Here is a 12500-nt window from a genome sequence, read left to right as displayed (position 1 = left end):
TTCCTCAGAAGCGTTGGGATGCCGGGGGGGGGAGGGGGGGGGGCTGCCCTGGCAACCAGAGCGGGAAATATCACAAAGAGGAAGTAACATTCCTTAAACCCTCGTCTTTAGGTCACTGTCCTTAAACTATTCTCTCTCTCTCTCTCTCTCTCTAATTCTCTCTCTCTTTCTAATTCTCTCTCTCTCTCTAATTCTCTCTCTCTTTCTAATTCTCTCTCTCTTTCTAACTCTCTCTCTCTCCCTCCCTCTCTCCCTCCCTCCCGTAAAAAAACTAGGTAAGAAACCATTCTTCTCCTGTATGTAGTAGCAAGCTCTGCCTCTACTCACTCGCTATAGGCCTGTGGCGCGCTGATGACCGATGAGGTCATTTCCTGGTTGTATGAGTCGTGGGCATGCTCTGTTTTGATTAGCTTGTGGTGTGCGTCGCCTCTGAGCTCTGACTTCATGGAGGATTCTGGGTAGAAAAACACACACACACCAGTTAATACACGCACACACACAGAGAGAGAGAGAGAGAGAGAGAGAGAGAGAGAGAGAGAGAGAGAGAGAGAGAGAGCGAGCGAGAGAGACAGAGAGACAGAGAGAGAGAAAGAGAGAGAGAGAGAGAGCGAGAGAGAGAGAGACAGAGAGAGTGAGACAGAGAGAGAGAGAGAGAGAGAGAGAGAGAGCGAGAGAGACAGAGAGACGGAGAGACAGAGAGACAGAGATAAAGAGAGAGAAGAGAGAGAGAGACAGAGAGAGAGAGAGAGACAGAGAGAGACAGAGAGACGGAGAGACAGAGAGACAGAGAGACAGAGATAAAGAGAGAGAAGAGAGAGAGAGAGAGAGAGAGACAGAGAGAGACAGAGAGAGAGAGACAGAGAGACAGAGAGAGGAGAGAGAGAGAGAGACAGAGAGACAGAGAGACAGAGAGACAGAGAGAGGAGAGAGAGAGAGAGACAGAGAGACAGAGAGACAGAGAGAGGAGAGAGAGACAGAGAGACAGAGAGACAGAGATAAAGAGAGAGAAGAGAGAGAGAGACAGAGAGAGAGAGAGAGACAGAGAGAGACAGAGAGACAGAGAGACAGAGAGAGGAGAGAGAGACAGAGAGAGAGAGAGAGAGAGAGAGAGAGAGAGAGAGAGAGACACACACACACACGACAGTATTACCCAGGTAAAGACAGGGAGATTCAGGGATAACAGAGAAATATCCCACCTGTCTGATGTTGTGAGCTTCCTGCCGGCCTGTGATGGTGATGATGATGATGATGGTGGTGGTCGTCGCCAGCGACGGTTCGGTTGACCGCGATTGGCTGAGGCAGGTGCAGCGGGGAGGAGGGGTAGAGGATGGACAAGGGTTGTAGCATGACCTGGGACAGCATGACCCCTGAACCCTGGACGACCCCGGGGCCGGAGCCTAACAACACGGGGTAATGGAGGGAGGGGGAGGGCTGGGGGGAGGAACGACTGTACGGGGAGGAAGTGGAGGAACAGGAGGAAGGGGAGGAGGAGGAGGAGGAGGAGGAGGAGGGAGAGGGTCGTTTGCTGACCGACAAGTCGACTGGTTCGAGTTGTGTATTTGAGGTGGGGTTGGCGGACTGGGCGTGTGTGAGTGTGTGTGAGGGGGAGAAGGTGTGTGTGTGTGCGTATTGTGTGGGGTGGTAGGGATGAGGGGTGAAGATAACGCTGTTCACTACCGAGGGATAAGACTGATAGAGAGACTGATGGAAGGAAGGAGAGAAAGGAGGAGGAGAGAAGGAGAGGAGAGAGGGAGAGGAGGAGGAGGGAAGGAGAGGAGAGGAGAGGAGAGGAGGAGGGAGAGAGGAGGAGGAGAGGATGAGGGAAGGAGAGGAGAGGAGGAGGGAGAGAGGAGGAGGAGAGGAGAGGAGGAGGGAAGGAGAGGAGAGGAGGAGGGAAGGAGAGGAGAAGGAGGGAAGGAGAGGAGAGAGGGAGAGGAGAAGGAGGGAAGGAGAGGAGAGGAGGAGGGAGAGAGAGAGGAGAAGGAGGGAGGGAGGGAGGGAGGGAGAGGAGAAGGAGGGAAGGAGAGGAGAGAGGGAGGGAGGGAGGGAGAGAGAGAGAGGGAGAGGGAGAGAGAGAGAGGGAGAGAGAGAGGAGAAGGAGGGAAGGAGAGGAGAGAGGGAGGGAGGGAGGGAGGGAGGGAGGGAGGGAGGGAGGGAGGGAGGGAGGGAGGGAGGGAGGGAGGGAGGGAGAGAGAGATTGTATTTCATTTTCATTCTTTCAAACAAAAAACAAACAACAATACAAGCTACTGGTGTGTGTGTGTGTGATGGTGTCTGTGTGTGATGGTGTGTGTGTGTGTGTGTGTGTGATGGTGTGTGTGTGTGTGATGGTGTGTGTGTGTGATGGTGTCTGTGTGTGATGGTGTGTGTGTGTGTGTGATGGTGTGTGTGTGTGTGTGTGATGGTGTGTGTGTGATGGTGTGTGTGTGTGTGATGGTGTGTGTGTGTGTGTGTGATGGTGTGTATGTGTGTGATGGTGTGTGTGTGTGATGGTGTCTGTGTGTGATGGTGTGTGTGTGTGTGTGTGTGAGGGTGTGTGTGTGTGTGATGGTGTGTGTGTGTGTGATGGTGTGTGTGTGTGTGTGATGGTGTGTGTGTGTGTGTGATGGTGTGTGTGTGTGTGTTATGGTGTGTGTGTGTGTGTGTGATGGTGTGTGTGTGTGTGATGGTGTGTGTGTGTGTGTGTGATGGTGTGTGTGTGTGTGATGGTGTGTGTGTGTGTGATGGTGTGTGTGTGTGTGTGATGGTGTGTGTGTGTGTGTGATGGTGTGTGTGTGTGTGTGTGATGGTGTGTGTGTGTGTGTGTGATGGTGTGTGTGTGTGTGTGATGGTGTGTGTGTGTGTGATGGTGTGTGTGTGTGTGATGGTGTGTGTGTGTGTGTGATGGTGTGTGTGTGTGTGATGGTGTGTGTGTGTGTACCAATTGTATGCAAATGTCCATCATGAAGCATTTCTCAAGAAAGATGTGGAAACCAGTCAGTCTAGATGTGTGTGTGTGTGTGTGTGTGTGTGTGTGTGTGTGTGTGTGTGTGTGTGTGAGATCTACTGTATGCCTAGAGAGTAGTAAACATGTGCAGTAAAATGGTTGGATGGAAACACACACCATCACAACCACACACCATCACACCCACACACCACGACACCCACACACAATCACACCCACACACCACAACACCCACACACCACGACACCCACACACCATCACACCCACACACCATCACACCCACACACCACGACACCCACACACAATCACACCCACACACCACAACACCCACACACCACGACACCCACACACCACGACACCCACACACCCACACACCACGACACCCACACACCATCACACCCACACAGCCACACACCACGACACCCACACACAATCACACCCACACACCACAACACCCACACACCATCACACCCACACACCATGACACCCACACAGGGCGTGAGTTGGGGTGGGTTGTCTATGTTCTTTGTTCTATGTACACACACACACACCATCACACACACACACACCATCACACACACACACACACCATCACACACACACACACACCATCACACCCACACACCATCACACCATCACACCCACACATCATCACATCATCACACCCAGACACCATCACACCATCACACCATCGCACCATCACACCCACACACCATCACACCCACACACCACGACACCCACACACCATCACACCACACCACAACACCCACACACCACCACACCCACACACCACGACACCCACACACCATCACACCCACACACCATGACACCCACACACCACGACACCCACACACCCACACACCACGACACCCACACACAATCACACCCACACAGCCACACACCACGACACCCACACACCATCACACCCACACACCACGACACCCACACACAATCACACCCACACACCATGACACCCACACACCATGACACCCACACAGGGCGTGAGTTGGGGTGGGTTGTCTATGTTCTATGTTATATTTTCTACGTATTTGGCCTGGTGTGGTTCTCAATCAGAGGCAGCTGTCGTTCGTTGTCTCTGATTGAGAATCATACTTAGGTAGCCTTTTCCCACCTGTGTTTTGTGGGTGATTTTTTTCTGTCTAGTGTTTTCTGCACCTTTCAGGACTGTTTCGGTTTCATTTCATTCTCTTTGTTATTTTGTTTAGTGTTCGGAGTTTAAATAAATATCATCATGAACACGTACCACGCTGCATATTGGTCCGATCCTTCCTACTCCTCCTCAGATGAAGAGGACAGCCGTTACAGAATCACCCACCACAACCGGACCAAGCAGCGTGGTACCCAGGAGCAGAGGGTTCTGGAGTCCTGGACAATGGAGGAGATTTTAGACGGCAAGGGACCCCGGGCACAGGCTGGGGAATATCGCTGCCCCAGGGAAGAGCTGGAGGCAGCCAAAGCAGAGCGGTGGCATTTTGAGGAGTTGGCACGGCAGCGCAACAGGGACGAGAGACAGCCCCAAAAATGTCTTGGGGGGGCACACGGGGAGTGTGGCTAATTCTGGTAGGAGACCTGAGCCAACTCCCTGTGCTTACCATGGAGAGAGGTGGACCGGGCAGGCACCGTGTTATGCCGTGAGGCGCACGGTGTCCCCAGTGCGCAGGCATAGCCCGGTGCGCTACATCGCAGCTCCTCGTATCGGCCGGGCTAGAGTGGGCTTTGAGCCAGGAGCTATGAAGCCGGCTCAGCGCATCTGGTCTCCGGTGCGTCTCCTCGGCCCGGGTTTCATGGCACCAGCCCTGTCCACGGTGCACCAGCACAGCCCAGTGCAGTCTGTTCCAACACCGCCAAATTTGCCGGGCTACAGGGAGTATCCAGCCAGGACAGGTTGTGCAGGCTCGGTGCTCGAGACCTCCAGTGCGCCTCCAAGGTCCGGTCCATCCGGTGCCTCCTCCACACACCAGGCCTCCTGTGGCAGCCCCCTTACCAGGCTGTCTCTCCGTCTCCTCCCTCCAGGTGCTCCCACCTGTCCAGCGCTTCCAGAGTCTCCCTCCTGTCCTGAGCTGCCAGAGCCTCCCGTCTGTCCAGAGCCTCCCGTCTGTCCAGAGCCGCCCGTCTGTCCTGAGCTGCCCGTCTGTCCTGAGCTGCCAGATCCGCCCGTCTGTCCAGAGCCGCCCGTCTGTCCTGAGCTGCCGGGGCCGCCCGTCTGTCCAGAGCCGCCCATCTGTCCTGAGCTGCCCGTCTGTCCGGCGCTGCCAGATCCGCCCGTCTGTCCAGAGCCGCCCGTCTGTCCTGAGCTGCCCGTCTGTTCTGAGCTGCCCGTCTGTCCTGAGCTGCCCGTCTGTCCTGAGCTGCCAGAGCAGCCCGTCTGTCCTGAGCTGCCCGTCTGTCCTGAGCTGCCAGAGCAGCCCGTCTGTCCTGAGCTGCCCGTCTGTCCTGAGCTGCCAGAGCGGCCCGTCTGTCCTGAGCTGCCAGAGCCGCCCGTCTGTCCTGAGCCGCCAGTCTGTCCTGAGCCGCCCGTCTGTCCTGAGCTGCCAGAGCCACCCGTCTGTCCTGAGCTGCCAGAGCCGCTCGTCTGTCCTGAGCTGGCAGAGCCGCCCGTCTGTCCTGAGCCGCCAGTCTGTCCTGAGCCGCCAGTCTGTCCGGTGCTGCCGGAATCTCCCGTCCATTCGGGACCCGCGGCAAGGGCCGAGACTATGGTGGAGTGGGGTCCACGCCCCGCATGAGAGCCGCCACCGCGGACAGACGCCCACCCAGACCCTCCCCTATAGGTTCAGGTTTTGCGGCCGGAGTCCGCACCTTTGGGGGGGGTGGGGGGGGTACTGTCACGTTCTGACCTTAGTTCCTTTGTTATGTCTTTGTTTTAGTTTGGTCAGGGCGTGAGTTGGGGTGGGTAGTCTATGTTCTTTTTTCTATGTTGCGTTTATGTGTTTGGCCTGGTATGGTTCTCAATCAGAGGCAGGTGTCGTTCGTTGTCTCTGATTGAGAATCATACTTAGGTAGCCTTTTCCCACCTGTGGGTTGTGGGTGATTTTTTTTCTGTCTAGTGTTTTCTGCACCTTTCAGGACTGTTTCGGTTTTCGTTTATTTTCACGTTGTTATTTTGTATTCTCAGTGTTCAGTAAAATAAACATCATGAACACATACCACGCTGCGCATTGGTCCCACATTTCATACTCCTCGTCAGAGGAGGACGAAGAATACCGTTACACACACACCCTCACACACACCATCACACACACACACCCTCACACACACCCTCACACCCACACACCCTCACACACACCCTCACACCATCACACCCACACACACACCCTCACACCATCACACCCACACACACACCATCACACCCTCACACACACCATCACACCCACACCATCACACCCTCACACACACCATCACACCCTCGCACACACCATCACACCCACACACACACCATCACACCCTCACACCCTCACACACACCATCACACCCTCACACACACCATCACACCCACACCCACACACACACCATCACACCCACACACCCTCACACACACCATCACACCCTCACACACACCATCACACCCTCACACACACCATCACACCCTCACACACACCATCACACCCTCACACACACCATCACACCCTCACACCCTCACACACACCATCACACCCTCACACACACCATCACACCCACACACCCTCACACACACCATCACAGCCAAAAACCCTCACACACACCATCACACCCTCACACACACCATCACACCCTCACACACACCATCACACCCACACACCCTCACACACACCATCACACCCACACACCATCACACACACCATCACAGCCAAAAACCCTCACACACACACCATCACACCCACACACCATCACACCCACACACCCTCACACACACCATCACACCCTCACACACACCATCACACCCTCACACACACCATCACAGCCAAAAACCCTCACACACACCCCCACACCATCACACACACCATCACACCCTCACACACCATCACACCCACACACCCACACACCCTCATCACACCCACACACCCACACCCTCACACCCACACACACACACCATCACACCCACACACACTCACACCCACACACCCACACCTCCAGTCTCACCGTCTCCATGTCTGTCTTCAGTGGAAAGTCATACACCATCATGACTGCAGCCAGACCTGTAGAGAGAGAGACATGATATAATGATTAATAGACAGACCTGTAGAGAGAGAGACATGATAGAATGATTACTAGCCAGACCTGTAGAGAGAGAGACATGATAGAATGATTACTAGACAGACCTGTAGAGAGAGAGACATGATAGAATGATTACTAGACAGACCTGTAGAGAGAGAGAGACATGATAGAATGATTACTAGACAGACCTGTAGAGAGAGAGAGACATGATATAATGATTACTAGACAGACCTGTAGAGAGAGAGACAGGATATAATGCTACTACTGCTAGTAATACTACTACTACTGCTAGTAATACTACTACTACTGCTAGTAATACTACTGCTAGTACTTCTACTACTGCTGATAATACTACTACTAGTGCTGCTAATACTACTACAACTGCTGTTAATACTACTACTACTGCTAATACTACTACTGCTAGTACTACTACTGCTAATGCTGCTACTGCTAATACTACTACTGCTAATGCTACTACTACTGCTGCTAATGCTATTACTACTACTACTGCTGCTAATACTACTACTACTACTACTACTACTGCTGCTAATACTACTACTGCTACTACTGCTGCTAATACTGCTACTACTACTACTACTACTACTGCTGCTACTACTACTACTACTACTACTACTACTACTACTGCTACTACTACTACTACTACTGCTGCTAATACTACTACTGCTACTACTGCTGCTAATACTGCTACTACTACTACTACTACTACTGCTGCTACTACTACTGCTAATACTACTACTACTATTACTACTACTGCTACTACTACTGCTGCTAATACTACTGCTGCTACTGCTGATACTACTACTGCTGCTACTACTAATGCTAATGCTACTACTGCTAATACTACTGCTACTACTACTGCTGCTAATACTAGTACTACTACTACTGCTGCTAATACTACTACTACTGCTGCTAAAACTACTACTACTAATACTACCACTGCTGCTAATACTACTGCTGCTGCTAATACTACTACTGCTGCTAATACTACTACTGCTGCTGCTAATACTACTACTGCTGCTAATACTACTACTGCTGCTAATACTACTGCTGCTGCTAATACTACTACTGCTGCTAATACTACTACTGCTGCTAATACTACTGCTGCTGCTAATACTACTACTGCTGCTACTACTACTGCTGCTAATACTACTACTACTGCTGCTAATACTACTACTGCTGCTAATACTACTGCTGCTGCTAATACTACTACTGCTGCTAATACTACTACTGCTGCTGCTAATACTACTACTGCTGCTAATACTACTACTGCTGCTGCTAATACTACTACTGCTGCTGCTAATACTACTACTGCTGCTAATACTACTGCTGCTGCTAATACTACTGCTGCTGCTAATACTACTACTGCTGCTAATACTACTACTGCTGCTAATACTACTACTGCTGCTAATACTACCATGGTTACTGCTGCTACTACTACTGCTGCTGCTAATACTACTACTGCTGCTAATACTACTACTGCTGCTAATACTACCATGGTTACTGCTGCTACTACTACTGCTGCTGCTAATACTACTACTGCTGCTAATACTACTACTGCTGCTGCTAATACTACTGCTGCTGCTAATACTACTACTGCTGCTAATACTACTACTGCTGCTGCTAATACTACTGCTGCTGCTAATACTACTGCTGCTGCTAATACTACTACTGCTGCTAATACTACTACTACTGCTGCTAATACTACTACTGCTGCTAATACTACTACTACTGCTGCTGCTAATACTACTACTGCTGCTAATACTACTACTGCTGCTAATACTACTACTGCTGCTAATACTACTACTGCTGCTGCTAATACTACTGCTGCTGCTAATACTACTGCTGCTGCTAGTACTACTACTGCTGCTAATACTACTGCTGCTGCTAATACTACTACTGCTGCTAATACTACTACTACTGCTGCTAATACTACTGCTGCTGCTGCTAATACTACTGCTGCTGCTAATACTACTGCTGCTGCTAATACTACTACTGCTGCTAATACTGCTACTGCTGCTAATTCTACTGCTGCTGCTAATACTACTACTGCTGCTAATACTACTAGTGCTGCTAATACTACTACTGCTGCTAATACTACTACTGCTGCTGCTAATACTACTGCTGCTGCTAATACTACTACTGCTGCTAATACTACTGCTGCTGCTAATACTACTACTGCTGCTAATACTACTACTGCTGCTGCTAATACTACTACTGCTGCTGCTAATACTACTACTGCTGCTAATACTACTGCTGCTGCTAATACTACTACTGCTGCTAATACTACTGCTGCTGCTAATACTACTACTGCTGCTAATACTACTACTGCTGCTGCTAATACTACTACTGCTGCTGCTAATACTACTACTGCTGCTAATACTACTGCTGCTGCTAATACTACTGCTGCTGCTAATACTACTACTGCTGCTAATACTACTACTGCTGCTAATACTACTACTGCTGCTAATACTACCATGGTTACTGCTGCTACTACTACTGCTGCTGCTAATACTACTACTGCTGCTAATACTACTACTTCTGCTAATACTACTACTGCTGCTGCTAATACTACTACTGCTGCTAATACTACTGCTGCTGCTAATACTACTGCTGCTGCTAATACTACTGCTGCTGCTAATACTACTGCTGCTGCTAATACTACTACTGCTGCTAATACTACTACTGCTGCTGCTAATACTACTACTGCTGCTAATACTACTACTGCTGCTAATACTACTACTGCTGCTAATACTACTACTGCTGCTAATACTACTACTGCTGCTAATACTACTACTGCTGCTGCTAATACTACTACTGCTGCTAATACTACTACTGCTGCTAATACTACTACTGCTGCTAATACTACTACTGCTGCTAATACTACTACCGCTGCTAATACTACTACTGCTGCTAATACTACTACTGCTGCTAATACTACTACCGCTGCTAATACTACTACTGCTGCTAATACTACTACTGCTGCTAATACTACTGCTGCTGCTAATACTACTACTGCTGCTAATACTACTGCTGCTGCTAATACTACTACTGCTGCTAATACTACTACTGCTGCTGCTAATACTACTACTGCTGCTAATACTACTACTGCTGCTGCTAATACTACTACTGCTGCTAATACTACTGCTGCTGCTAATACTACTACTGCTGCTAATACTACTACTGCTGCTAATACTACTACTGCTGCTAATACTACTGCTGCTGCTAATACTACTACTGCTGCTAATACTACTACTGCTGCTGCTAATACTACTACTGCTGCTAATACTACTACTGCTGCTAATACTACTGCTGCTGCTAATACTACTACTGCTGCTAATACTACTACTGCTGCTAATACTACTGCTGCTGCTAATACTACTACTGCTGCTACTACTACTGCTGCTAATACTACTACTACTGCTGCTAATACTACTACTGCTGCTAATACTACTACTGCTGCTGCTAATACTACTACTGCTGCTAATACTACTACTGCTGCTGCTAATACTACTACTGCTGCTGCTAATACTACTACTGCTGCTAATACTACTGCTGCTGCTAATACTACTGCTGCTGCTAATACTACTACTGCTGATAATACTACTACTGCTGCTAATACTACTACTGCTGCTAATACTACCATGGTTACTGCTGCTACTACTACTGCTGCTGCTAATACTACTACTGCTGCTAATACTACTACTTCTGCTAATACTACTACTGCTGCTGCTAATACTACTACTGCTGCTAATACTACTACTGCTGCTAATACTACTGCTGCTGCTAATACTACTGCTGCTGCTAATACTACTGCTGCTGCTAATACTACTACTGCTGCTAATACTACTACTGCTGCTGCTAATACTACTACTGCTGCTAATACTACTACTGCTGCTAATACTACTACTGCTGCTAATACTACTACTGCTGCTAATACTACTACTGCTGCTGCTAATACTACTACTGCTGCTAATACTACTACTGCTGCTAATAATACTACTGCTGCTAATATTACTACTGCTGCTAATACTACTACTGCTTATATACTACTGCTGCTGCTAATACTACTACCGCTGCTAATACTACTACTGCTGCTAATACTACTACTGCTGCTAATACTACTGCTGCTGCTAATACTACTACTGCTGCTAATACTACTGCTGCTGCTAATACTACTACTGCTGCTAATACTACTACTGCTGCTGCTAATACTACTACTGCTGCTAATACTACTACTGCTGCTAATACTACTACTGCTGCTGCTAATACTACTACTGCTGCTAATACTACTACTGCTGCTAATACTACTACTGCTGCTGCTAATACTACTACTGCTGCTAATACTACTACTGCTGCTAATACTACTACTGCTGCTAATACTACTGCTGCTGCTAATACTACTACTGCTGCTAATACTACTACTGCTGCTAATACTACTGCTGCTGCTAATACTACTACTGCTGCTACTACTACTGCTGCTAATACTACTACTACTGCTGCTAATACTACTACTGCTGCTAATACTACTGCTGCTGCTAATACTACTACTGCTGCTAATACTACTACTGCTGCTGCTAATACTACTACTGCTGCTAATACTACTGCTGCTGCTAATACTACTGCTGCTAATACTACTACTGCTGCTAATACTACTACTGCTGCTGCTAATACTACTACTGCTTCTAATACTACTGCTGCTGCTAATACTACTACTGCTGCTAATACTACTACTGCTGCTGCTAATACTACTACTGCTGCTAATACTACTACTGCTGCTAATACTACTGCTGCTGCTAATACTACTACTGCTGCTAATACTACTACTGCTGCTAATACTACTGCTGCTGCTAATACTACTACTGCTGCTACTACTACTGCTGCTAATACTACTACTACTGCTGCTAATACTACTACTGCTGCTAATACTACTGCTGCTGCTAATACTACTACTGCTGCTAATACTACTACTGCTGCTGCTAATACTACTACTGCTGCTAATACTACTGCTGCTGCTAATACTACTGCTGCTAATACTACTACTGCTGCTAATACTACTACTACTGCTGCTAATACTACTACTGCTGCTAATACTACTGCTGCTGCTAATACTACTACTGCTGCTAATACTACTACTGCTGCTGCTAATACTACTACTGCTGCTAATACTACTACTGCTGCTAATACTACTACTGCTGCTAATACTACTGCTGCTGCTAATACGACTACTGCTGCTAATACTACTGCTGCTGCTAATACTACTACTGCTGCTAATACTACTACTACTGCTGCTAATACTACTGCTGCTGCTAATACTACTACTACT

General features: G+C 48.8%; 1 protein-coding gene across 4 annotated transcripts in view; it reads right to left on the bottom strand.

Moving 5' to 3' along the window:
- Positions 1 to 12500, bottom strand: part of LOC118936825 (Krueppel-like factor 3) — a 38584-nt gene that overhangs the window by 5594 nt on the left and 20490 nt on the right. For 2 of the 4 annotated variants that reach the window (XM_090188320.1, XM_090188322.1), the window contains 3 exons: positions 7082 to 7137; positions 1197 to 1701; positions 328 to 454 (listed from right to left, as the gene is read on the bottom strand). In XM_090188320.1, coding sequence (XP_090044446.1) covers positions 328 to 454; positions 1197 to 1701; positions 7082 to 7123 — 674 coding nt within the window. In that variant the 5' untranslated portion in view covers positions 7124 to 7137. Of the gene's footprint in view, positions 1 to 327; positions 455 to 1196; positions 1702 to 7069; positions 7138 to 12500 lie in introns of all 4 variants that reach the window. The other 2 variants (XM_090188318.1, XM_090188319.1) reach the window with 1 other exon arrangement.

This window comes from Oncorhynchus mykiss, chromosome 10, assembly GCF_057628025.1.
Source record: "Oncorhynchus mykiss isolate SJ-2025 chromosome 10, ASM5762802v1, whole genome shotgun sequence".
Taxonomy (NCBI): Eukaryota; Metazoa; Chordata; class Actinopteri; order Salmoniformes; family Salmonidae; genus Oncorhynchus; species Oncorhynchus mykiss.
This window is presented reverse-complemented; position numbering and strand designations above follow the sequence as displayed.